Source organism: Equus caballus, chromosome X, assembly GCF_041296265.1.
Source record: "Equus caballus isolate H_3958 breed thoroughbred chromosome X, TB-T2T, whole genome shotgun sequence".
NCBI lineage: Eukaryota > Metazoa > Chordata > Mammalia > Perissodactyla > Equidae > Equus > Equus caballus.
The window spans coordinates 79,397,153-79,424,505 of record NC_091715.1 but is presented as its reverse complement, the minus strand read 5'-3'; the positions used below and the strand labels follow the sequence as shown (position 1 = coordinate 79,424,505).

Sequence of the window (27,353 nt, the reverse complement as noted above, 5' to 3'; positions counted from 1 at the left end):
ACATAGGCAGTACACTCTTTGACATCAGTCTGAGAGGCATATTTTCAAGTCCCATGTCTGACTGGGCAAGGGAAACAAAAGAAAAAATGAACAAATGGGACTACATCAAACTAAAAAGCTTCTGCACAGCAAAGGAAACCATCAACAAAACGAAAAGACAACCTAACAATTGGGAGAAGATATTTGCAAACCATGTATCAGATAAGGGGTTAATATCCAAAATATACCAAGAACTCATACATCTCAACAACAAAAAAACCAACAACCCATTGGAAAAAGGGCAAAAGATATGAACAGAGATTTCTTCAAAGAAGATATACGTATGGCCAACAGGCATATGAAAAGATGCTCAATATCATTAGCTATCAGGGAAATGCAAATCTAAACTACAATGCGGTGTCACCTCACTCCGGTCAGAATGGCTATAATTAACAAGACAGAAAACAACAAATGTTGGAGAGGATGTGGAGAGAAGGGAACACTTGTCCACTGCTGGTGGGAGTGCAAACTGGTGCAGCCACGATGGAAAGCAGTATGGGGATTCCTCAGAAAATTAAGAAAATATCTACCATATGATCCAGCTATCCCACTGCTGGGGATTTATCCAAAGAACTTGAAAACACAAATGCATAAAGATACATGCACCCCTATATTCATTGCAGCATTGTTCACAATAGCCAAGACTTGGAAGCAACCTAGGTGCCCATCAAGTGGCGAATGGGTAAAGAAGATGTGGTATCTATACATAATGGAATACTACTTAGCCATAAGAAATGATGAAATCCGGCCATTTGTGACAACATGGATGGAACTTGAGGGTATTATGCTGAGTGAAATAAGTCAGAGGGAGAAAGTCAAATACCGGATGATCTCACTCATAAGTAGAAGATAAAAACAATGACAAATGAACACATAGCAACAGATATTGGATTGGTGGTTACCATAGGGGAAGGAGAGGAGGGCAAAAGGAGTGATTAAGCTCAGATGTGTGGTGATGGACTATAATTAGTTTTTGGGTGGTGAACATGATGTAATCTACACAGAATTCAAAATATATTACAATGCACATCTGAAAGCTATATAATGTTATAATCCAATGTTACTCCAATAAAAATAAATAAATAAATAAAATTAGGCATTGAAATTTAAGGCATTGCTTAGCAAAGGATCATATATCTGGTGAGGTCTTCAATAAAATGATTCATGAATGAGTTCACTGCATTGTGGAAGAATGGTTTTATTATTGCAAATTTCATGGCATTGATGCATTGTGAAGAAAACTTATAGGTTGCTAATAAAAAGATTTTAAAAGTACTTGAGCATTCAAGCAAGACTTTTTTCCTACAAGATCTACACCTATCTATTTATCTATATGGTTTTTTTATCTGAATGTTATGGTACTGTAGATATTTAGTTAAGCAAATTCTTATAGGCTCATTACAGATCAACTTTGAGATAAGTTCTCGTGTGTGCAGAGTTCAGAAGTGCTATCTTCTGTTTATATAAGGCACTGGGCAATTCTGTTTTATTTTTTCACTTCCCACACACAAACACACACACACACAAACTTTCCCATGTTTATCTACTTTCAAATGGAAGGAAGAAAACACTTGCTTCAGATTAAAACAATACAGGGTTCATTTTTTTAACTTTGCCTTCACTATTTGCCTGGCCAACACCTACTCAGTTTAATTGTCACTTCCCAAGGAAGGTACTCACCTTTCCACATTATAATGAAACCCAACAAATTAGATACCCCTGTGATAATCTCTCATAGCACCCTGTAGTTTTTCTTTACAGTACTTATAACACGTTTTTCTCTAGGCAGATAGATAGATATAACTTAATGTCTGTCTCTTCCACTATACTCTAGCTCCATGAGAGCAAGGACCATGTTGGTTTTGTGCGTCAGTGTATTTCCGGTGTGTAAAATGGCATCTGGCACACAGGCGCTCAGTACATATTTGTTTAATGAACAAAATGGAGAAGAAAGCTGGCATTTATCAAGCATCTAACCCCATGCTAGAAATTTACACATAAACTCACACTTGTTTTTTACAATAGTTTTGTGAGGAAGATATTATTAGCACACTTTAAAGAGAGGAAACTGAAATTCAGAGAGACTAAGTAACTTTTCTAACGTCACATTAAATAGCAGTGCCAGGATTCAAACTGAGGACAGTTTGGCTTCAAAGCTAGTGCTCTTCACTCTACTGCATTCTTTTTAAAAAATTGAGATATAATCAACATATAACACTGTGTATGTTATGTATTGCAATATGATCACCACAGTAGCATTAGCTAACACCGCTATCACATCGCATAATTATAATTCCTTTTTTTTTGTGTTGAGAACAGTTAAGATATAGTCTCTTAGCAACTTTGAAGTTTACAATACAATATCATTGACTATAATCACTATCCTGTGCATTAGACCTCCAGAACTTATTTATCTACTAGTTGCAAGTTTTTACCCTTAAACAACATCTCTCCCATTCCCCCATCCCTCAGCCCCTTACCACATTGCTTCAATATCTGCTTAGTGTGACTTCTCCAGTGAATCAATGATGTAAGATATGTACTCTGGAGCCATATTTAAAAGTGACAGAACATAGGAATAAGGCAAATATTTGATGCTAAATACTTCCACTTCAACCCCAAATATCTAAATATCACAGGGAAAGTTAGATTATAAACAACTATCCAAATGCATTTTTGTAGAGTAGCATATTGATAAATCATGGTGTCAATAGCACAGCCCTTAAATTTTTAAAACAATTATTTTATTTTTGGTAATTTTTTAATTTTCAAAGGTAATATGTGCTTCTATTTTAATAAAAGCAAACAAAACAGAAGTATATAAAGTAAAAACCAAAATTCCTTACCTTCCTTCCCAATCCAACTTTCAGGATGTAACCAGATTTAACAGTTTGCTGTGTTGTGAACATGACTTTTTGATTTCTGAAAAATCATCTACAATTTCCATTAAAAGACTGTTATGAAACTCATAGTTGGCAGTTATCATGACAGTGAATCCAGGCATTGGTAAATGTTTTGCATTTAGTGTGCATGTTCTTACAGCATGTTTCTTTGAAGTAATTGACATGCAGGGTTCAAAGGGCCACGCAGAGTTCATATGGTTCTTCTCACTTTAGGAGACCTGTTCTTTCCACTTCTTTTCTTTCTTTCATATAGTTATTTATTTGTTTGTTCCCATATGTATCAAGTGCTTATTATATGCCACGCACTGGAATACAATTGTGAACAAGACAGACAGCATCCCTGCTCTCATTACAGGTTAGAGGGAAGAGACAAATATATAATTTTAACGTAGGGTGATGAGTAGCATGACACATGTGGCTCTTAAACTTTAGCGTGCATCAGAATCATTTGGGATGCTGGTTAAATTGCAGACTGGTCCTATTCCAGACCCACTAAATCAGAACCTCTAGAGGGTGGATCCTAGGAATTTGCCTTTCAGTAAGTTTCCAGGTGGTTCTGATGTGGGTATTTTGGGGGGGCAATGTATAGAGGAAGAATGGGGTACAATAGGGAGTACATGGAGGACAAGTTAGTCTAAAGGTAGTCAGGGAAGACCTCTGCAAAAAGTTATGTCTGAATTGACACTTGAACAATGAGTAAGAATTAATAGGCAATTGGAAGTTGGGGGTTGGGAAGTAGGTAAGAGCATAACAAGACGACAGACACACCTGAATATGAGAGGGAGAGTGCCTGCACTCAAGAAGTGAAAGAAGTTTAATATAGCTAAAAAGTAGAGTTTGAGGTAGGTAGGGTAGTGGCAAGTGGATAAGAACCTCCATGGAAAGGGTAGCTTGAGGTGGTAACCAAGGCTGGCAACACAGGGATCGTTAATATTTAAGGAAAATGTGAAGGAGGAGGTCAAGAAGATTAACAAGGACCATTCAATTATTTTCTGTTATATCCTTGGTCAGTCAGCCATTTCTTGTTTTTCAGTTATATATATCATTCTCTCTCTAAATATAATGATAATCCCTTACATTTGTACTTTATTATACATTTTTTTCATTTGAAGGGACCCTCACAACAAATCTGTGAGATAGGTTGGGCAGCTGTTATTATTTCCATTTTACACATGAGAAAACTAGGGCCCGTGGAGTTTAGGTTTCTTAAGCCCTCAAAGTTACTAAGAAGCACAGAACTGATTTTTGTACTAGGACTTTTTTATGTTTGTTATGTTTTGGTTTTGGTTTTGTTGATGCTGAGTTCAACGTTCTTCTGCTATCTCTTTCCCTACCTGTGAGAGTATTTTGAATTCTGAGCTTATCCTCCAAACTTCTCTACACTCCAGCCAACTGAAAGCCATTACAATGTTGAGAATATCGTCACCAAACCAGTTTGATGGCACAGGGTTCAGGGTCAACTTAAGCAGGACTCATTTTTTTTTGTCACCACTCTCTATGATGGTTAACTAATTTTTTTTGGTAACAGATAGGCTTGCAGAAGAAAAAGAGTGTGTCTTAGAGTATATGTTGCAAAAGCACTAACCTCTGATGAGTACTTATTAACTAAGCACAATGTTCATGGTAATAACCTTATCCACAATAGCCCTAGATATTACAGAAGGTAGATTATTGTTATGATTTTTCCAGTTCCAAAGTTCAAATGAAGCAGAACTCTCTCATGAAACACAATTGACACAAAGTTTCTGGAAATGTGATTCCTTTATCTTTGCTTCCTGCTGTCTTGAATAACTGCAAGGTAAACTGAAGTCTCAATTTCTTGAACCTTTATAGCCTTTTTGGTCTGCTTTCCCCCCAGAATTATGTCTTTCTTAAGAGCTTCTAATCTCACCTCTCATTTTCTCCAAGAATGTCACTTCTTGATTGGAGGTGGAGAGAGACTATCCATTGTTCCTCTTTTGGAGCTGGGATTTCCATTTAAACTGGGGACATTTCAGAAAGACAATAATTAAATGGTTAAAGGTTATTAAGATTAGTGAGTACAAATAAGGGGAAGAGAATATAAAATTTCTCTGGGGCCACAGCTGCACCATCAGTCCCCTGCCTCACCTCCACTGCGCGCCGGAGAGCGAGGCTTTCCCAGAGCGTTAGTGCGGGAGCAGGAATATTTGAAGAGACAAGAAAAGGAAGGTTATAATAATATTTAGCTGGGTTATGAGGCAGTTTAAAAGGAAGATTATTTGAAGGGCAAAAAGCAGGATTTAAATTACATTAAATTTCTTAATAACTAAGAATTAAAGTGGGTATAATTTATTCAATAAATACTTCCTGAATTATTTTATTCTAGTACTTGGATTTTTTTTTCTTTTAGTCTTTTATTCACTTAATTTAAAAATATCTTTATCCTGATTTTATTCTTTGTTATTAAAATAAAATGGAAAAGACTAGAAATGTTAAATATCATTAATTGCTGCTAATGATATCCAAAACTCCTTTTAAGGATAGCTTTTCTCCACTAGTTTCTTCTGATTCTCTTTAAAATATCTGAGGAGTTAGAGTAAAAACACGTTTTTTTAACACAAAGAGAATGTTCTAACTTGACGCTTATTAGGTATTTGCTAACACTTGTATATTGAGGGAGATCTTTTAACTGTGTCCTATATATCAAATGAAAGGTATTTAAACATCTTAAATAGAGCTTTTGTCTGGGCTTCATCTACTGCTATTTTTGCAAAAAGTTTCCAAGTTTTCCAGGAATATTTAAAGTGATATTTATTTAAAAACTTATTACACAAATATGCTCACTGGCACATTGTTTGATACCACAGAACTGGAAACAATTAAAAGCACATCAAATATGGATTGGTTAAATAAAAGAGAACACATACATAAACAGTGAAGTGACTCAGCATCTGGTTCAGAGTAGTGGGTTCAGAAGTCACACTAGTCCTGGGTTTGAATCCTGGCTGAACTATTTCGAACTTGTTTGATCCCAGGCAGGTTAACTTCTCTAAGCTTCAATTTCCTTCTCTGTGAAATCAGGATCATTATGCCCACCTCAATGTGAAGATTAAATGGGATTATGTATATCAAATATTTGCCATAGTACCTGGCCCTTGATAAATGTTCAACATGGCCTCAAACAATTTCGCACATGGTTGGTGTTTAATAAAATATTTGTTAAATGGTAGCAAATTTTTTAAACGTTCCATGTAATGCTACAGTAGCTGGGGAAGACAAATGATATGTTAAGTAAAAAAAGATAGTTACTATGACGTCAATTTAATTAAAAAAATTATATATATATATGTGTGTGTGTAGAGAGAGAAAGAGTAGAAAGATAGTCATTGAAATGTAGATAATGGTTATCTCCAGATAGTATTCTGAGAGATTTTTCATTTCTATTTCATGCATTTCTTAGGTAGCCCAATGTCTCCCAGTCTTCTGGAGTCACTTATTCCTGTAAAAACCAAATGTCTTGAGTTCCTACCCCAGGTAACAGCAGGGTCTATACTCTTTACCCATCCCTCCTTCTCCAGGGTAAACTTCTTCTTATATATCTGTTCACACATCAGTCCAATCTACAGTCTGTTTACTAAGTCCCTCGGTTCAACTCCTACAGCTGCTGTCTTCTTTCAGCACCTCTGCCTGGCATGTAGCCTTCATCCCTCCACCTTCATGACCAAAAACTACTACAAATACCAGGCTAGTGTGTGGTAAGTGACCTCCACTAAATTACTGGAGAGGAGGGAGGCATATGTCCACGCAGCATCTAATATGAAACAATTTAAAACAATACTAACATCTTAAAGAGAACCTTTACTGGCTGTCTTGTGCCCTAGGACTCAGCCTACCACCATTTTGCCAGGTTGTGCTCCACAAGCCAAGAACTTCTCCTGTTCATTTAACCTTTCTTTTCCTGGTTCCTGGAATTTCTCCAGATTGCTCCCTGAAAATAATCTAAGTTCTTCTTTCTTTTTTGGTAAGGAAGATTGGCCCTGAGCTAACATCTGTTACCAATCCTCCTCTTTTTGCTTGAGGAAAATTGGCCCTGAGCTAACATTTGTGCCAATCTTCCTCTATTTGTATGTGGGTTGCCGCCACAGCGTGGCTTGATATGAGTGGTGGAGGTCCGCACCCATGAACCCTGGGCTGTGGAAGTGGCTCCTGCCAAGTTTAACCAATATGCCGCCGCTGGCTGGCCGCTAAGTTCTTTTTAAATGCAAAGCAATTTAATTCCCCATCCCAGATCATGCTCTGGACCCATCTTGCCTTTCATAAAAAGTTGCTGTTGGGGAACTTTTCTAAGCAAAAAAGCCGTGTATCCCTGATCTGCCTCTTCAGCTAAGCAAAGAGACAGCATAAGCAAAGTGATGATTTTCCCTTAATTGGAAATTTACTAATGATGTCTGGAATGGAAGAAAACTCAAATTCTTAGGTGTGCTAATTTCCAATCAGAGCAAGGTCTAGAGGTAATTTTTTTGTCTGTTACAGGTATTTTCCAAATGTTTTACAATGAGTATGTATTCTTTGATAAACTAGAATACAGCAAATATTATAAAAGTATTAAGTGCTGCTTATTGATGAATGACTCTAAAGTACTTTAAGTTTTTATTTCAGAAAATACTCTATATGTTAGCTCTGTTCCAGTCTAGCTCTTTGCCTTAAGCCCTCTCCCCTCACTCAATTTTCTGCCTTTTCATTTTCTTTTTTTCTCTTTGTTTGTTTGCATTTTACAGGGGTAAAAACAAAAAGCTCGTAAACGTAAAAGGGACAGGAAAAAGATACTGGTTCCAAGCTATAGAGAGATTACAACAAATTGAAACTCTGCTTGCTATAGATGAAAATTACACAAACGACTTTCTCAGTTGTGAATATTCATTTAAATGAAACCAAGCTGGAGTCAGAATTCAGAATATTGGATGTTACTTAGCATCTTCAGAAACGGGGATCTTATATATTGTAGTCATTAGAGTTTAAATGCATAAACATATCCATATTTTCAGATCTATGGGGGTGGCTTTATATATTATATTAAATTAAAACATTTTGGTAGAGCAGACAATGCATGCACATTCTGAAGTCTTAGAAAGAGAATTTGGCAGGTCTTGACTTACAAAATTCACTACCTAGACTAGATCTGTAATAAAATAGTGTGTTAAGACTGAAATTATATTTTTGGAAATTTTCTGATAAGATATGAAAGTGATAAAAGCCTCAAATTCAAATAATTTATTTGAACTTTTATTAAAGTTTTATTAAATGTAAACAAACTATTTATCATTTAGACTTTTGGTTCTTCAACTGGATAACACTGCCACCTTGTGGCAAAGACTGATTATTGAAGGTTTTGTTTAAATGCTAAAAAAACCCTCTATTTTTTCCCTGATGGTGTATTAGCTACAGTGGGGAGAGATTTACATGGCTGATGGAGGCAATTTCATTCTGTGCTTCTAAGATGAGACAAGTTGCGTTAATGTGAGAAAGAATATGCATTTTGGTGTATCCTCTTAAAATCACAATCACATAATGTTCAAACCCAACATTCTTTAAAAAGAAAAGCACAAACTAATGCTGAATGGCCTTCAAGTGATATAAATTTTCATGAACCAAAATAAAAAAGAAACTTGTTAACAGTTCTAGATCACTAAACTGTAATTTCTAATTTTACCCCTTTAAAGCATCAACCAGAAACCTAACACATGCGTCCTCCTCTAAAAAAGTAAAAAACAAACGTCATCCATCCCCACAATAAGTTATGCATATGGTTTTATTTGGAAAGCAAACATCAAAATTCATTCACCTTTTTCCTGGCATTTCAGAAAAACCAAAATGATAACTGAGTTTTCCTTATTTTGTCTCTACTTTTAGTTGTGTGACCTAAATCAAGTTACCTAACCTTTCTGAATCTCAATATCTTTACCTGAGAAAAGGGCATAATAATATCATCTACCTCACTGGTAGTTTGATTGTTGTGGGGATTAAATGAGTTAATACAAGTAATTTGTTCCTTAGAACCATGCCTGAAACCACGGGAAACATTCATGAAATTTTAGCTCTATTATTACAAGTGTATCAAGATAAAAAATGTACCTACATCTAATTTGTGTTAGTTTTGGTATAGTTCTGTGATGTGGCTTGATTTGCTTGTCATGCTAAGAAGGTGGGCTCTCTAGGTTCCATTTATAGCCAGTATATGCTGAATGGTGATTGTGCTCTATACTTTTATTTGAACCCTTCTGTCTATGGGATGGGCCTTAGGCTCTGTCCCCATTCTGGCATGTGTTAGACTTGGGAAAATTAATTAATGTTTCTAAGTTCCAGTTTCTTTATTGATAAAATGGGGAACAACAGTACATATCTCACAGGGTTGCTTCAATGGTTAAATGAAATAATGCATATATAAAGCCCTTAGCACAATGTGAGACTCAGAACAGCCTCAACCAAGGTTCTCTGGTACATTTAAAAAGTAAGAGACTCTCCATCTACAATAATATTTATATTGGTTACAGAATATACATTGTTGAGGAAATGAGCCAACAGATACAATGATGGGAGAAGGAATTCTGCAAGGCAGGATAGAGTGAAAGGACAATATACCTCATCTCACAGATATGGGGGTGGGGAATAAGTATAATGTGTGTAAAAGGCAGGAGAGTATGATAGTAAAAGGCTTGGAAATGGAGTTGGATAAACCTGGGTCTGAATTCAGGCACTTCACCAACTGTTGGGGCCTTGGTTAGGTTATCAAATCTTTTGAACCAGTTTCCTCAGAATTGGGGTTAATAAGGTTGCTATGGGATTGAATGAGAAAATGTAAAGTGCTTCCCACTGAGCCTAGGTCATAAAATAACTCAATGAATAGTAACCACAGTTATTCTTAATTATTTGTAAAGAAATATTTTCTGCACAAGGTCCTTGAGCACCTCATTAGGACAACCCTTTTAAGCATTCTAGTTTCTATGCCTACAGAAAAGAGGTAGTAAGTTGAAGTCAGGACAGAAATAGGAAGTGAATTAGTTCAGGACTGGGGCATGGGGAAGAAAGGGTTAGGGCAAGTATCTTTGAATTGGTTGGTTAAAACAGCATGCACTCTTAGGGTGACTGCCAAGCATAAGCCCTGAGACTCCGTCCAGCTTCTTGCTTCATCTTCTTAAGCTCTTGGAGAGGAGGAAACAGAGCTGTGGTGAAGTGGGCCCTGCTTTGCCCCTCCTTCACCACATGGGGGAGCACGTAGGCGCGTAGATACGGGCATTGTGACCTCATCACTATGACGCAGTGACTGTGCAAGGGGGTTAGACGGTAACAGTCCTCCGGGGTCATTTTATTTTTCCCCTCACTCAGGGCTTGTTGATGGGGAAGGGCCAGATGACAACCTGAAACAGCCAAGTCTACAGCTGTGATTGCTGGTGAGGTCAACTCCAGCAAATCGGAGGCATCAATAATCTTCTTCCGGTAGCCCTCCTTTATTTCTCCCATTCTCATCTTGATATAGGTCTACCTTGAAGTACGAATCGAGTTGAGAAAAACCAGAAACATCCTATAGCCTCCTGCCACAGCACTGTAGTCAAGGGCTCCTGTTCCATCGAGAGACTTAGTCATTGGTCAACCAGTTCTCAGCCAACCATTCTGAAGTCAACCAGTCCTCAAAACAACCAGGCACGAATCAACTGGGCATGAACCAATCAAGCTTACCACGTATGAATCAACCAGGCACCAGCCAGCCAGGCACAAGTTTACTTGGTATGAACCAACTGGACATGAACCAACCAAGCACAAGCCTACCCAACACCCACCAACTGGGCATGAAACAACCGGGCATGAGCCAATCAGGAATGAGGCAACCAGGTATGAACCAATTAGGCCTGAGCCAACCAGGCCCAAGCCAATCAGTCCTCTGGCAACAAGTCATGTGCCAATCATGCATGAACCTGTCAAGAAAGAGTCAACAGCAACCATGCCCGAGTCAAGCCGGCACAAGTCAACCAGGTAGGAAGCAACCAGGCCCCAACTACTCAGGCCTGAGTGATCCAGGCATGAGGCAACCATGCCCAAGCCAACCCAGCACAAGCCAACGAGGCATGAGGCAACCAGTCCCGAGCCAACCCAGCACAAGTCAATCAAGCGTGAGTCAACTATGCCTGAGTCCACTAGACTGGAGCCAATCAAGCACGAGTCAAACAGGCCAAAGCCAATCAAGCATGAGTCAACTAGGCCTGAGTTCACTAGAGTGGAGCCAATCAAGCATGAGTCAGCCAGGCTCAAGCCAATCAGGCCTGAGTCAACAAGGCCCAAGCCAATCAGGCACAAGGCAAACAAGCAGGAGCCAACCAGGCCTGAGCCAACCAGGCCTGAGCCAACCAGGTCCGAGCCAACCAGGTCCGAGCCAAGCAGGCGCGAGGCTATCAGCCTCCCGGGAACCAGGCATGAATTCTTTCCGAATAAGACCTGCGGAGGCTCGAGACTGCCCAGAAATCCTGCGCCTAATTAAAGTAAGCTTTTTTCTCCTTATTCCGTGGCGCTTCGTGGTATTAGTTCAGGGCTGAGGGTAAGGAAGGCATAGGCTGGGTGTGAATCTTACCTCTGCTAATTATGACCCATGTACGCGACTTTCTGGAAGTTACTTAACCTCTCTAAACTTCAACTTCTACATCTAAGATCAGGATCATAGTACTATCAATATCCAAAGGTGGTTGTAATGATTCATTAACATAAAATGATTACACATAAATTGCTTGACTTATAGTAGGGCTCAAAAAGTCATAGGGGAAATAATTCATGGAAATTTCAGGGGCTTAATGTGTTGTCTCTCCTGGGGAAATTTTGACTTTAAAAGAGGATCTTTGAAAAAAGGAATGCTGTGATACAAATGACCTGTGATAGAATTTTAGGTATTGATAGCTAAGATTTTAGAGTACGGAATCTTGTAGCTTTTAAGACCACACTCACTTGTAGAAGCTAATGACTGACTACCCAGCAAACAATATTCATCCACAACAAATTTTCCGTACAGTTCTTTGACTTCTGAAGTCCATCCACAGACAGCCTCGAGGAGTCCAAGGAGCTGGATTCAAAATTTCTGATTTAAAAGTTCATTTGAATGGTTTTATTGGAAAGTAAAGGGAGCAAAGTAACAGCCGTAGTTCCTGTGATAGAGTTCTGTGGCACTCAAGGCAATCATTTATGTGATGCACAGCCTAAAGAATTCTATAGAAAAGCCAATATGAAAGCAGTAGCCTAGATTTTTAATGGAGTAAATATGTGGCTGGAACAAGGCACAGGTTATAGATAAGGAAACCTTATAAAAGAGTTTTGTAATGAAAATGTTGACATCTACTTATATATATAAATCTCGTTTAAATCAGGCCAAGTTTCTGTTCCCTTTGATTAGAGAATGTGTCTTAATGGCCAAAATAAAATAACAAAAAGTTTTCTAGTTTTCAACATATCCATCTGTTGAAATGATGCAAAGCCCCATTACAGATCTGTAAGAACTGGGTCTCTATCCTTCCATGCCTTTTATTCTATTCTATCCCTACAAGTTCCCACATCATTTCTCTAACTGGCATTAATTTGCATGATTAGATCATCAATCAGAATACTATGCCCAACATGTTAACTATTCCAGAAGTACATTTTTCCAGGTAAAAAATAATTTTAAAGTTTTTTGTAGCATAGTATCTGACACCCGGTTGGAAATTAATACATTTATTATTGAATGAGAGTGAGTCTCTCTATTTCGAAAATTTACTTTCCTTAGCTTTCCAAACAGTGCCCATTACTATCACCAAGGAAAAAATATATCACTAGACCCTCCCACTTCCGTGAACCTGTATCTGTACAGTTCCCGACCATATTTACTTCCCAATCTGCCTCATGTACCTGAATATACACTAGGAGTTTTCTGGGAATAATTTTAATGAATATTCACGGTAGAAAAATAATAGGAAAGCTAAATTACCTACTATGCATCATAGACATGAATGTAATGATTAATTAGCTTTGAGCTTTATGTTTTTCTCTAATATGCATATGTCCATTTGTCTTTACTTCTGTTCATTGCTAAGTTTGCAAAGCATTCTCTTTTTGCAAAGAAATTTTTGAGAGTTTGCCATCATAGTAATTTATTGCTTAGCTGAGTACTTTGCAGGTTTTATTTACTGTCCTGCCTCTAAAATTCTTTCAATATCCTCTGTACGCACCTGTTTCATCCTATTCTTAATCACCACATCACAGCATTATTGGGGATCTAGTTATTTCATAGCTAGGCAGTCATAACTTCTTGTTTACCAGACTTTCCATTCAAGGCCTTTTATCATGGTGGTTCTCAAAGTGTGGTTTTTGGACCATTGGTGATCCACGGATAAGAGCTGTGTACTACTACTATCTGATTTTTGTTCATTATACAAACATTGAGTGCATATTAGAGGAAAGGCACGTGATAAGTACTATAAAGGATACAAGGCTTACTGAATTATAGTCAGTGCCATCAAGCAGCTTACAAAGTCATAGGGGAGGTACTCCACACAGCAGCCCAAATGCTCAAAGCTCCATTGGGTTATGGTTACATTGAGAATAAAATTCAAATTTCTTACCACCACTCTACAAAATCTGGCCCTTGCTATCTTCTTTAAATATATTAAAAGCCTTTTTTCATTATAAATTTAATGCAATTCCAGTCAAAATCCCCAAACTTTTATGTGGAAGAATAAACATGTGAGTATTTCTAGAAAAATTCCAAAAGGAAGAATAATGAGGGGAGATGATCCCTACCAGATGTTATAAAGCTGCAAGTAATTAAAATATTGTGGTAATCTATTACCATAGATGCAGAGATGGATCAATGGAACAGAATGGAGAATCCAGAAGTTCTCTTAAACATATATGAGAATGTAGTATATGATAAATTGGACATTTCAAATCAGTTAATAAAAGATGAGTTATTCAATAAATGGTGTAGGGACAATTGGGGGAGAAAGATAAAGGTGAAATTCCACCTCACTTCTTACATCAAAACAAATCAATCAATTATTAAGATTGAGAACTTAAAATAGATTGGTGGTTGCCAGAGGTGGCAGGTGGGGGGGGGGGGTGGGGAAAATGGGTGAAGGTGATAAAAAGGTAAAAACTTCCAGTTATAAAATAAATAAGTTCTGGGATGTAATTAACGTATAGCATAGTGACTATAGTTAACAATACGGTAATGTATATTTGAAAGTTGCTAAGAAAGTAGATCTTAAAATTTTCATCGCAAGAAAAAAATTTACAACTTTGTGAGATGATTGATGTTAACTAAACTTACTGTGGTAATCATTTCACAATATATACATATATCTAATCATTATGTTGTACACCTTGAACTAATACAATTTCAAATTATATCTCAATAAAACTTGAAAAAATAAAATTAATAAAAAGAAATTAAGAAGAGAACAAGAGTGATTATTTTTATAATCTGAAAGTGGGGAATGCCTTTCCAAGCATGAGATCCAAACCATGAAGACTTAATTTGAATGTGTAAAAAAATCATACATTAAAAAGCCAAATAAACAAAGTCTAAAGTTAACTGGGAAAAACACCTCACAGGCATACATGACAGACTTTTCTGTACAGTTTGTGAGCTTTTTTTTTTTTACATAGACTTTGTGACATCTACCTTGAATGCTCAGAAACTCTTCGGGCTTTACTTCCTCATTTCTGGTTGTATTTATTCAAGGCTAGTTAACCTAGACAATTGAGCTTCATAGAGTGAGGTATAGACGGAGTTAATCCTCTCTCTACATATTCTGTTGTTGCATGTACTGTTTTAGATTTTAATTTTCTAGATGACTGGGGTTAAGTCTGACTCACTTTTATTACTGCCCGGGACATCATGTTAATAAATGCTCAATAAAACCTTCATGATTATCATCTCAAGAATTTCTTACTAAAGCAAAAACTGAAAGTTGTCTCTAATTGACAGGAATTGGCTGCCTGTGAAAACATGCTAGATGCAGTGAAGTTAACAGCAATGGGTAAGATATTTTACGGTATTTTCAGAGCTAGAAAAAGAAACATGACATAATATATGCACACAATACTACTTGTACCTAGATATGTGGAAGCTGCTATCCTTGGTACACAAAGATGATGCCATTAATAGTATCTACATCTATAGGACATAAGTTTGATAGCTTTGTCAGTGCTCCACTATTTTATATTTTCTCCACTTTTTAGTATGAAATTGATAGAGCTTTTACATCTTTACAGCTGCAATAGACTTCAACTAATTTTCGAATTGTAGAATGAGATGTGTAATTGGTCAAAGTATAATTTAACGCCGAATATGTTGGTAGTAGCTTGATAGGATGAAATGGATAAAAGCAAAATGACTCACCTATTTTCAAGATATTTACCAGCAATATTAATAGGATAGGTTTTATGATGAATTAGAACTACTGTTTTATGGTGAATTAGAACATTTTAAGCAGAAAATATGAAAATTAAGAGAAGAGATGATTAAAGTTAGAATTCGAAATAAATTACTTGGAATTCCAAATAAATTTGAGGATCAGCTTTACCATTTCTGTGAAAAGGGATGTTGGAACTTTGATAGGGACTACATTGAATCTTTGGATCACTTTGGGTAGTACTGACATCTTAACAATGTTAAGTCTTATGTATTAACACATGATGTCTTTTAATTTATTTAGGTCTTCTTTAATGTCTTTCAGCAATGTTTTATAGTTTTCAGTATGCAAGTATTTCACCTCCTTGGTTAGACTTATTACAAGGTATTTATTTTAGGGGTTATTGTAAATGGAATTGCTTTCTTAACTTACTTTTTGGTTTGTTCTTTGCTGGTATATAGAAACAAAACTGATTTTTGTTTGTTGATCTTGTAGCCTGCAACTTTGCTGACTTCATTTATTAGCCCTAGTAGCTTTCTTTTGGATTCTTTGGGATTTTCTGTCAATAGGATCATGTCATCTGTGAATACAGATCATTTTATGTCTTTGTCTCTAATTTGGATGGCTTTTGTTTCCTTTTCTTGTTTAATAGCTCTGGCTGTAACTTGCAGTACAATGCTGAATAACAGTGATGAAATTCGGCATCCTTGTCTTGTTCTTAATCTTAGGGGAAATGCTTAGTCATTTACCATCGAGTATGAAGTTAACTTTTTTTTATAAGTACCCTTTATCATGTTGAGAAATTTCCTTCTGTTCCTAGTTTTCTAAGGGCTTTTGTCATGAAAAGGTGTTACATTTTGTTAAACGCCTTTTCTGCATCAATTGAGATGATCATGTGGTTTTTTCCCTTTGTTCTGCTAACGTAAAGTATTATACTGATTAATTTTCTTATGTTGAGGCATCCTTTCATTCATAGATAAATCAAACTTGGTCATGGTGAATGATCCTTTTAATATGCTGTTGAGTTCAATTTGCTAATCTTTTGTTGAGAATTTTTACATCTATATTAATAAAGGATATAATTTTCTTTTCTTTTGATGTCTTTGGTGTCAGAGTAATGCTGACTTCATAGAATGAGTTACAAAATGTTTCTTCTCTTCAGTTTTTTTGGAAGAGTTTGAGAAGGATTGGTGTTAATTCTTCTTTAAAAGTTTGACAGAATTTACCAATTGGTGGTCTCTGACTTTTCTTTTTGGGGAGATTTTTGATTACTGATTCAAAGTCTTTACTTGTTAGAGGTCTGCTGAGATTTTATTTCTTCTTGAATCAGTTTAGGTAATTTGTAAGTTTCAAGAAATTTGTTCATTTCTTCTAGGTTATCTAATTTATTGGTGTACAACTCATAGTACTTACCTATAATCTTAATTTTATCTCTGTAAGGTCAGTAGTAGTACTGTTTCATTTCTGATTTTAATTACTTGGATCTTCTCTTTTTTTTTTGCTTTGCCAGTCTGGCTGCCAATTTGTTGATCTTTTCAAAGAACCAACTTTTGGTCTCATTGATTTTCTCTATTGTATTTCTATGCTCTTTTTTTGTTTATTTCTGCCCTAATCTTTATTACCTTCCTTCTGCTAGCTTTGGACTTAGTTTGCTCCTTTTTGTAGTTCCTTAAAGTGTGAGGTTAGGTTATTTTGAGGTCTTTTTTTCTTTTTTTTAATGTAGGCATTTAAGGCTATAAGTTTCCCTCTGAGCACTGCTTTCACTGCATCCCGTAAGTTTCGTATGTTGTGTTTTCATTTTCATTCATCTCAGTTTTCTAATTTCCCTTGTGGTTTCTTCTTTGGCCTATTGGTTGTTTGAGTCTGTTGTTTAATTTCCACATATTTGTGAATTTCCTAGTTTCCTTCTGCTGTTGATTTCTAGGTTTATTGTGATTGGAGAAGATACTTTGTATGATTTCAGTCTTTCAAAATTTATTAAGACTTGTTTTGTGGCTTATCATATAGGCTATCCTAGAGAAAATTCGACGTGCACTTGAGAAAAAAATGTGTATTATGTTGTTGGGTGGAGTGTACTGTATATTTCTGTTAGGTTCAATTGATATGTAGTGTTGTTCATGTAATCTATTCTTATTTATCTTCTATCTAGTTGTTTAATACGTTATTGAAATTGAGGTATTGAAGTTCCTACTATTATTGTAGAGCTGTCTCTTTCTATCTTCAGTTCTATCAATATTTGCTTCATATATTTTGGAGCTCTGATGTTTGGTGAATAAATGTTTATAAACGTTTTATCTTCTTGGTGAATTGACCCTTTATAATTATATAATATCCTTCTTTGTCTCTTATAAGAGTTTTTGACTTAAAGTCTATTTTGTCTGATATTAGTACAGCCACTCCATCTCTCTTTTGGTTACTATTTGCATGAAATATCATTTCCCATCATTTCCCATACTATCAACTTTTATGTGTGTTTTTTTTAATCTAAAGTGAGTCTCTTACAGACAGCATGTAGTTGGACCATGTTTTTTTTTTAATACATTCTGTTAATCTCTCTTTTGATTAGAGCATTTAAATTACTTTACATGTAAAAATGTAAAGTAATTAGTCATAAGGATGGACTTCTGCCATTTTTCTATTTGTTTTCTATGTGCCATATAGCTTGTTTGTCCCTCATTTCCTCCATTGCTACCATCTTTTATGTTTATTTTTGTAGTGAAATGTTTTGATTCTCTCCTCATTTCCTTATGTGTGTATTTCATGGATATTTTCTTTGTGGTTATCATGGGGATTACATTTAACATCCTAGTTATAACAATTTAATTTGAATTTATAGCAGCTTAACTTCAATAGCATACAAAAACTCTTCTCCTACACATCTCCATTCCCCCCTTCTATGTTACTGGTGTCATAGATTATATCTTTATACATTGTGTAAATAAGGAGTCTACTGGAGGAATCTGGGAGTTCAAAGTGTAATGGCTTTTTCTTGGCTGACTTGTGACAGTCTCTCATTGGCTGAGCTTCTTGCTAATTAAGAAGTCGTCTTTCTTCTTCCTGTTGGGCTCTGCACTTGATCTAGGGCATGAGAGCTCCCCCATTTGGCTTCCTGACTCCATTTTAATATGGTTTCTGTTTGTTAATTCTCACATTTCCCCTTCTGATTGAGATCTTTAAAAGCATAGCTAATCAAGAGTCATTTTTTTTTTTTCCAGTTCTAGCAGCCTTTTGTCCCTTGATGCCAGGAAGGACATTTCCTGAGCATCATGTCCCACATTGGAGAGAAAGTGCATGGATTAGAAACCTAATGTGGCCACATCGAGTACTAAGGAGGCATAGAATAGGAGAACTCTTTCTTTTCTAAAGTCCATATGTAATCAAGATCATAGGCATTAGAGATCGTCCGAAGAGTTACATCATCATCAAAGATTTGGCAGACAACCTTCCAACAGGCCTGGTCCGAACATCTTGGGAAAGCTGTCTCATCAGGTGTCGTCTGCTTCAATTCTGGGAAATCTTTACTTTTAAGGCACCAGATGATGTGCAGGTCCAGTCAGGGTTTCATGCTATTTTTAGGTATGTCACATGAATCCAAGAGATTATTCCCTTGAGTTTTGCGGCACAAGGGTTGATTAATAGTATCTGATAGAGGGCCTTTCTGGTGAGGTTAATAGTATCTGATAGCGGCCTTTCCAGCAAGGTTAAACAGAGTCCTTCTGGAGGTGTCTTTTCCAATAGGTGAAATCTCCAGGTTGCAAGGTGTGATGCTTAAAAGTCTTTATCTCCCTGGAGCACACTGTGAAAGACTACTCCACCAAAACATGGTTATTGTTTATAGAAGCAATTAGGCCATTGCAATATTGGAGTATATCTCCTTTTATCAGCTGTGAGTCCAAAGAGGCAGGAGCCAAGAATATTGGTGTCCTGTGACAATCTCAAAGGGTGAGTTTTATGAGTTCCAAAAAGGGTGGATCTGAGATTAAGAATGACCAACAGGAATGCTTTTGGCCAAGGTAACTGCAGGGTCTCTACAAACTTTGCCAAGCGAGTCTTAATAATGCTGTTAGTGTGTTCAACTAAACCAGAGGATTGAAGGTGGTGAGTGCAGTGAAAGTATTGTAAAACCAGCCAAATAGTGCAGACTTGCTGAAGTACCTGACCAGTAAAATGGGCTCCTCGATCATTATGAAGTTCAAGAGGAGTTCTCCAAGAAGGGATAATCTTTTCCAAGGACTTTAGCCACAGAAGAGGTAGTGGCCTGTCTGCAAGGGAAGGCTTCAGTCCAGTCAGAAAACACACAGGCCATGACTAAAACATATTTATCTCTATGAGATGGGGGAATGGTATCAAACCCATTTGCCAAACCAAGAGTGGTTCATCAGGAAGTTTAAAATATCCAGGAGCAGTTCAAACAGGCTTCTCTTGGCTGTATTTTGGAAAAGTGGGACAAGTGAGGTAGGTACTTTTTATGGTCTTGTTAATATTCCGTCACCAATGTTGATTCATGAATGCTATCATTTTGTCAGTAGACCAGTGGTTTAATGCATGTGCAGTGGTTAGGAGTGGAAATTTTAGAGTCTCTGGTAGGACTGAGTTATATGGTCTGAAGCAGAGCTTTCTCTTTTTATCAAACCAACAATTGTTGAATTTCTAATCTTGTTTTTCCCTCTCTGAAACAAATTGTTGGGCTTCTCTAGCCAGTTTTCTAAGTTGTCATCTGGTGAAGTATCCCTTTGCAGCATGACAGAGGTTTGGCTGTTGTTGGTTCATTTAAGGGTTGCATTCCTTGTGGAAATGTCAGCAAGGTAATTTCCTTTAGCTTCCAGAGTCAAGTTTAGAGTGCTTCGGAATCTTAATATTAGCTAAAGCAGCAGGTAAAAGTATAGCATCCAATAATTCCTAAACATAGGGGCCATTTAAATTATATTTCTGCTGGAAGAAAGGAAGCCATGTTGCTTCCACAATATTCCAAAATCATGAGCTATTCCAAGAGTGTATTTACTGTCAGCATAAATGTTGGCAGTTTTGCCCTTGGCTAAAGTACAACCCCGTGTAAGAGTGTATAATTCAGCCTGTTGGGCTGAAGTAGCCACAGGTAAAGGTGCTGCCTCAACCATATCAAAAGGAATTGCAATAGCATACCAAGCACAACATTTGCCATTGTCACCTTTTGAGTAAGAACCATCAGTAAACCATGAGCACTAGGTGTTACCTAAAGGAATTTTCCTGCAGATCATCACAAGGATAAAGGAGGTGATCCGTCAGCGTCAAGCGGTCATGCGGGACTTTGTCGATAATGGAGGAGAGAAGAGTAGCAGAGTTCAGGCTATTTTATAAAAGAGTTATGTGAGGAGCAGTTAACAAAAGGATTTCATAGGAGGCTTGGTGGCTGACTGAAAAATGCTTAGTGTGATGAGAATTCACGAGGGCTACCACAGCATACGTACAAAAATGTTTAAAGGAGATTCCACAACAGTTTTCTCGGTGGCTTTAACCAAAGGCCAGTGGCAGTAACGGCTTAAAGGCAAAGGGTAATATCTCCTTGTCACGGGGTCCTGCTGGTGGCTGAAATACCCTATGGGTGAATGGCAGTCCCTGTGTTTTTGGGTGAGTATCCCAAGGGCATTCCCTTCCTTTTCATATACAAAAAGGAAAAAGGGAATTTGATAATTGGGATGTCCAAGGGCAAGTGGGTTCATCAAACTCTCCTTTAAGGCCTTAAAGGCTGTGTCATCCAGTTCTTCCCATAAAATTTGGATGAGGTTGTTGTTCTTTAGTAAAACATATGGAGGTTTGGTCATAAGAGAGAAATTTGGTATCCAATTTTGGCAATAACCTAAATTTCGAACCTTGGTTTGGACAAACAACAATTTATCTTTGGCAACCTTGTGTCCCTTTAAGGCTAAAAGCTTTAGCAAGTGGATGTTATCTTTCTGTGAGGAGACATGGGAGAGAGAGCACAGAAGAAAATCACCCAGGTATTGCAACAAAAAGAACCTCAAGGGAACTTTATATCATCCAGATCAGCCTTCAGGATTTGTGAGAAATAAGAAGGGCGCTCAGTAGAACCCTGAGGCATTACTCTCCAGGTGAATTATTTTTCTTCCCAAGTGAAGGAAAAAATGGTATTGGCTAGCTTCATCAACTGGAATGCTGAAGAATGCATGGCATAAAGCAGTTACCATAAAGAATTTGCTTCCAGTGGGAATGGATGTTAGTAGTGTACAGAGGTTAGGAACAACGGGGTTTTGAGGGATAACGATGTTGTTTATTGCTTGGAGGTCCTGGACAAACCTCCACCCTCAGGCCTTGGGTTTTCTCACAGTTAAAACAGGAGTATTACAGGGACTAATACGAGGGATAATGAGGCCCTGAGCCTTGTAATTCTCTATTATGGGCTTTATAACTTGAAGAGCTTCCTTACTTATAGGGTATTGATTAATTCTGGGGAGAGGTTTTGAGGGATCTATTTGAATCGTGATGGGAGGTGTGCTCTGAACTTTACCAATATCAGTTGGAGATTTTGCCCATAAGGAGGGTGGTAGCTGGTTCAACAAGAACAAATGATCAGTGTTTCCAGAATCAGCTCTGGTACATCAGAGATGGAGCAAATAAAAGATGTCAAAGAGTCATTTAATTTACTTGATTGGCTGTTTTGATGGCTACTGTCAAATTCTAGAATTATTTCCCCCTTTCGGAAGAACTAAATTCTGGCATAGTTTTCCAAGACGTCTCAGCTTAACAGATGGATTGGGCCAGAGGAACTAAGGAGAAAAGGGTGTGTGTCTCTGAAAGAGCCGAAACAAAAGGCAGTAGGTTCAGAGACAGGAACCCATTGAGGTTTACTGGAAATTCTCACTATTTGAACTGTGTTTGTTCTCCAAGGCAGGGGCTGCTTTACAGTAGTGGGGTTGAGTATCGAGAGTGTGGCTCCCGTGTCAATTCGGACAAAAAGAAATTTATCTCCAACCTGGAGAAATGTTCCTCTGAGCCAGTTAAGAAGGAGGATTGGGAAGAGCCCCTGTGGCTCCTTGGAGCCCTGTCACTGAGAATTTGGAGGGCGCTGGAAAGGCTGGTTAGAGGGCTGAAGGCACTTGAAGCACTTAAATTTGTAACAATTTATTTTCCAATGTCCTGGTTCTTTGCAATAATAGCAGAAGCCAGGGGGGGGTTTTGATTTCGGTTAGGGGACTTCATTTACTGGAGTTGAAGATTAAGAGTTTTGGTGGTCTTTCTTTTAGGTGACTCAGCTAGGGTGCAAGAGAGTTGGTTTGCCAGGTTAACTAAATCTGGAGTGGACATAGATTCCCATTCCATCCTGGTCCTTTTTACTAGGAGGGAAAGGTCCCAGTTCAGCTCATTAATAACATAGAGTTAAAAGCTACCTGGGTGGAAACATCTGAAAGAAGACCAGAATATTTTTAAAAAAACAATCAAGTTGATTTGAATAGGCATAAACAGTTTTATCAGGTTTTTGTGCACAAGGCTGAATTTTGTTCCAATCAACAGGCTTTGGGAAAGCCCTAGGAATTGTCCAATGTAGTCATCTAGTGATTGCCTGAGCCTGATTATACATACAAGTCAGCAGGCTGGTCTCCTGGTTTTAATTCTAGACACCTTTCAGGATTTTCCCAATTAACAATTTTCATCCAATGCTGGGCCTGGCCTTCACCGACAAACACATGAACCGGCTGATGTAAGTCAGAGAACCCAGGTTGGTAAGTTTGAATGACTATATTAAATTCCTCAGCAAATCTGTGAGGATATTCGGTTACTATGGGAAAATCTTTGTGGCTCACAGTTCAGCTTTAGTCCAGGGAGTATAAGAGATTCGAAGTTCAGCCTTTGGATCCTCAGAAGGCTTATTTTTAGAGGGACAGGTTCTGATAGGTTCAGAGGACGAGGGAGTGGGGAGAGTTTCAGGGAAAAGGGGAAGTTTGGTGAGAGTTAGTACAGGGAAACTGAGGGTATAGAGGAGGTGTAGGCATTAGAGAAGGTGAGCAGGCAGAGCCAGAGCACGAGGAGCCAGGGCAGAGGAACAAGAGGCTTCGGGAGCCGTTTCATCTTTCTTTAATCATTTGTTTGCCTCAGTTAATCTTAACATTTTATTTTGCAAAGAGGCAATTTAGGCTCCTGGTAATGTTTGGAAGCCTCAAAATACCAATTAAATTAGGCATTCCATCTAGTTTTGCAAATTACAGAGCTTTGATTGTCCAATCTGGTTTTAAGTAAAGTATGTTTGGGAGTTCAAAAGTTCACCACAAGGGCCACTGCTATTCTAAATTACTTTTGGTTAAGTTGGTCCATTTAGTTAGAAATGCGCATGAGGAATGAGTGCATAAACATAAAATCATAATCAATTTTAAACATAAAATCAGCCAGGGTCCCTGTAGGGGGCGCACCCTCAACATATTTAGATAACTGGGATCCCACTTCTTAGAAATTTTTCTCTAGAGCCAAGGAATAATTCTCAAACAGCCTAAACAGCTTACACAGCTTGCAACTCAAACAGCTTGAACAGCTCAAACCACCTGCAAGCTTAATGCCAGCCAGTCCGAGTAGGAATAGTCTGATTTCAGTGAGGCGGACCAAAAGTTGAATCAACGCAGCTCCAGTGGAACAGTTCAGTTCCAAAAGGAGTCAGACCAAAGGTTGATCAACAAAGTTCCTATGAAACAGTCTGCTCCAAAGGGAGTCAGGCCGAAGGCTGGCTCAGCACAGTTTCAACTGGAACATCCAGCTTCCAAAGGAGTCAGGCTGCAGTGCCAGCCCAGTTCCAAGTAGGAGCAGTGTGGTTCCAAAGGAAGTGGACCGAAGGCTTAGCATAGTTCTGGTAGAAACAGCCTGATTTCAAAAGAATCAGGCCAAAGTGCCAACCGAGTATTCACAAACAAGGCCTTAAGCAGAACAAAGCCTTAAAAGAGATCTCAAATAAAGCCTGGAGAGCCTCAGATGCAAAGAGGGTGGAAGCTTGGATCCAGGAGAAGAGACTTACCCTCAAACTCCAGGGTTGGCGAGAAAAGCAGCAAGCTCAATGGGCTCTGTTGTGGGTACCACACCTGTTTGCTCACCAGCCTCGGAATCATCTGGGTCTTCTCTGGATCCCTGTACAGGCCACCAAAATGTTGACCTTAAACAAACAGACATCCAGTTATTTCTCCAGCAAAAATAGGTTTATTCAAGATCAGCAAAAAATTGCAATTTGGGGTCTGCAACCATGGCAAGCCACATGCAAGTCCCGAGCAGAAAGGGGAGGAGAAACTCTTTTGTGAAGGGCAAGATGAAGTTGGGAGGGCTATTGTAAAGAGTCCGTTGGAGGAATTGAGTGTGCTAAGTGTAGGGGCTTTTCATTGGCTGAGCTTCTCACCTGCCAAGACGAGGAAGTCTCTTCTTCCTGTGGTGCTCTGCTATCAAGGTAGGGTGTGAGAGCCACCCCACCTTTTGGCCTCCCAACTCCATTTTAATGAGGTTTCTGTTTATTAATTTCCACCATGTCTTGCATCAAATTGGGGAAGTTTTCAACCATTATTTCTTCAAATATTCTTTTTTCCTCTCTCTCTTCTCCTTCTGAGAGTACCATAATATGTATGTTGGTCCTCTTGATGGTGTTCCATAGATCCCTTACTCTGTTTACTTTCCCTCATCTTTTTTTTTGTTCCCCAGACTTGATAATTTCAACTGTCCTATTTTCAAGCTCACTGTTTCTTCTGCTTGCTCAATTCTGATTTTGAACCCCTAAAATGCATTTTTCATTTCACAGTTATACTTTTCAGCTTCAGAATTTTTTGGTGGGGGTTCTTTTTCATAATTTGTTTATTGATTGATATTTGTTCTGTTCATACATCTTTTTCCTGTTTTTGTGCATGTCTTCCTTTAGCTCTCTGAGCACTTTTAAGGCAGTAGTTTTAAAGTCTTTGTCTAGTAAGTCTGACATCTGGGCTTCCTCAAGTATATTTTCTGTTGATTCACTCTGTTCCTTTGAATGGGCCATGCCTTCCAATTTCTTTGTATATTCTTCTGATTTTTCTTGTTATCATTGAAAAGTAGACCTTTGAATCTTATAATGTGTTAAATCTGGAAATCAAATTATCCCCTTTCCTCAGGGGTGGCTGTTTTTTTATTGTTATAAAGTGTCTGTGTCAGAGATAAGCCTGAGTTGACTGTTTAAGGTGTTCTGAGGTCTTTTGCTTGATCATGCATAGTGGCTTTCTAGATTCTGTTGTATACATAATTGTGTTTGAATATCTAACAAAACAGATGTGGCTCCTTTAAATCTCCTGGAAGCTGCTTTAGTTGATGGAGGTTGAAAATATAGTGGCCAGCTTTCAGGTCTTCACCTCAGCGTTCAGAGCAGCAATCCACAATCAGAACACAGAACTCCAGTATTTGGAGGATAAGTCCCTTATTGCCTACCTTGGCTCCAGCAAACCACTTCAGAAATTCAGGTTGCTGTCCCCACAGCTGTCTGCCATGAGGCAGAGGTGGGCAGGCTTGGAAGCCACCACTGGGCTGACGGCTGAATTTGACCAAAATTAACTGCAATTTACCACCCAAGTTGTCCTCTGAAAGTTAGTTGCAAGTGTTCAAATAAACTCTAGAGTTCCAAAATATTCACTTTAGGCAGTGTCTGCCAGTACATCTGTAGAAGTGAAGAGACAAATTCCTGGTACTGCCCACTCTACCATCTTCTTTCTCTTTACTGTAAACTTTCTAACATATTGTATGTGAATTGATATTTCAGATTTACTCAGGGATGGCTTTGGGGACAGGCCCCTTTTCTACTGCCTGATTGCAGAAGTACCAACAAAACGAAGTCAACAAAGACCATTAGGTAAAATAAATCTTCCGCCTCCAATTTAATTTGGAGTATATTTTCTCTACCCTGAAAACAAAGTACAATTTGATAACATATAATTACTGTTAAGCAGAGGAGGAGATATTAAGTACATAAACTCAGTTTTGTTTTTCAAAAAGAAAATGTGTGATATGTACTTATGTTTTCTATATGCATAGAAAAAATCTGGAAGAATATACTCCACAGTGTTAAAAGATGGCTTATCTCTTAAAGGTTGTATTATAAAGGACTTAAACCTTCTACATTATGCATTTCTGTATTGAAATTTTGTCCAGTGAGTTTTTTTATGTTGGTAGTTAAAAAAATAACAAAGATATTCCATTTTGGAGGAAAGAACATTCTAAGACTCAAAGCATTAACCTCTTTATTCCTTCTCTTCCTTCTTCCTAGGAAAAGTAACCGTTGGGTTTGCCATGTACTACTTTACCTACGACCCCTGGATTGGCAAATTGCTTTACTTAGAGGACTTTTATGTCACAGAAGCTTACCGAGGTCAAGCTACATTTATAATATTACTTATAATTTAAAAATTAAAATGGTATATTTTAGTTTAAGGAGATAGCGCTTTCATATAAATATGCTGTTTAAGTCAGTTTATGTTACCTAATTTCTATTTCATGAGCCTAATCACTGTCCTAGTTATCTTTGCATATGGTGAAGACTCAATCATATTAGAAAAGGATTTTCTTATTATTTCCCATCAAGGCTTGGATAAGCCAAATTATCATAGCTCTATTTGTATTTTTAAAAAATGCTTTTATATTTTGGGTTGGTCTATCTAGAAAAGAATAAGAAATATACTCTGTGAAAGGATGTTAGTGACAGGGATTCGTTTCCTTTCCACTGATCTTTAAAATAAATCCAAAATCCTTTCCATTACCTTTGGAACCACATTTTAATTAGGAAAAAGAAGTATGACAAACATTCATGAGTTGGATTTCAACACAAGCTGTTAAGAATACATAACAACCAGATACAGGGTTTTATATTTTATTTCTTTCAAACTAAAGCAAATAACTTGTTAAGTGGAAATTTTCAACTTACAGTTTTTCATTCTGCATTATCTATTTAAAAGGTCTAGGTATTGGAGCTGAAATGTTGAAGAGGCTAAGTCAGGTATGTGTTACTATTACTATTGGTATTCTATACGTTATCTTTCTTTCATCA

The 27,353-nt window shown here is 37.6% G+C and overlaps 2 protein-coding genes across 12 annotated transcripts in view; one reads left to right on the top strand and one right to left on the bottom strand.

Annotated features, from left to right (window-relative positions):
* Nucleotides 1-4,929, bottom strand: part of LOC111771818 (uncharacterized) — a 76,539-nt gene extending 71,610 nt beyond the window's left edge. The window contains exon 1 of the mRNA XM_023634660.2: nucleotides 4,834-4,929. Within this exon, the coding sequence (XP_023490428.1) occupies nucleotides 4,834-4,840 (7 nt within the window). The 5' untranslated portion in view covers nucleotides 4,841-4,929. The remainder of the gene's footprint in view (nucleotides 1-4,833) is intronic.
* The window catches only part of SATL1 (spermidine/spermine N1-acetyl transferase like 1), a 123,468-nt gene that overhangs the window by 94,837 nt on the left and 1,278 nt on the right, over nucleotides 1-27,353 (top strand). For 10 of the 11 annotated variants that reach the window (XM_070256707.1, XM_070256711.1, XM_070256717.1 and 7 more), the window contains 5 exons: nucleotides 10,438-11,434; nucleotides 14,905-14,956; nucleotides 26,073-26,162; nucleotides 26,577-26,678; nucleotides 27,262-27,302. In XM_070256707.1, the coding sequence (XP_070112808.1) occupies nucleotides 10,619-11,434; nucleotides 14,905-14,956; nucleotides 26,073-26,162; nucleotides 26,577-26,678; nucleotides 27,262-27,302 (1,101 nt within the window). In that variant the 5' untranslated portion in view covers nucleotides 10,438-10,618. Of the gene's footprint in view, nucleotides 1-10,437; nucleotides 11,435-14,904; nucleotides 14,957-26,072; nucleotides 26,163-26,576; nucleotides 26,679-27,261; nucleotides 27,303-27,353 lie in introns of those variants that run through there. The other variant, NM_001433655.1, reaches the window with a different exon arrangement.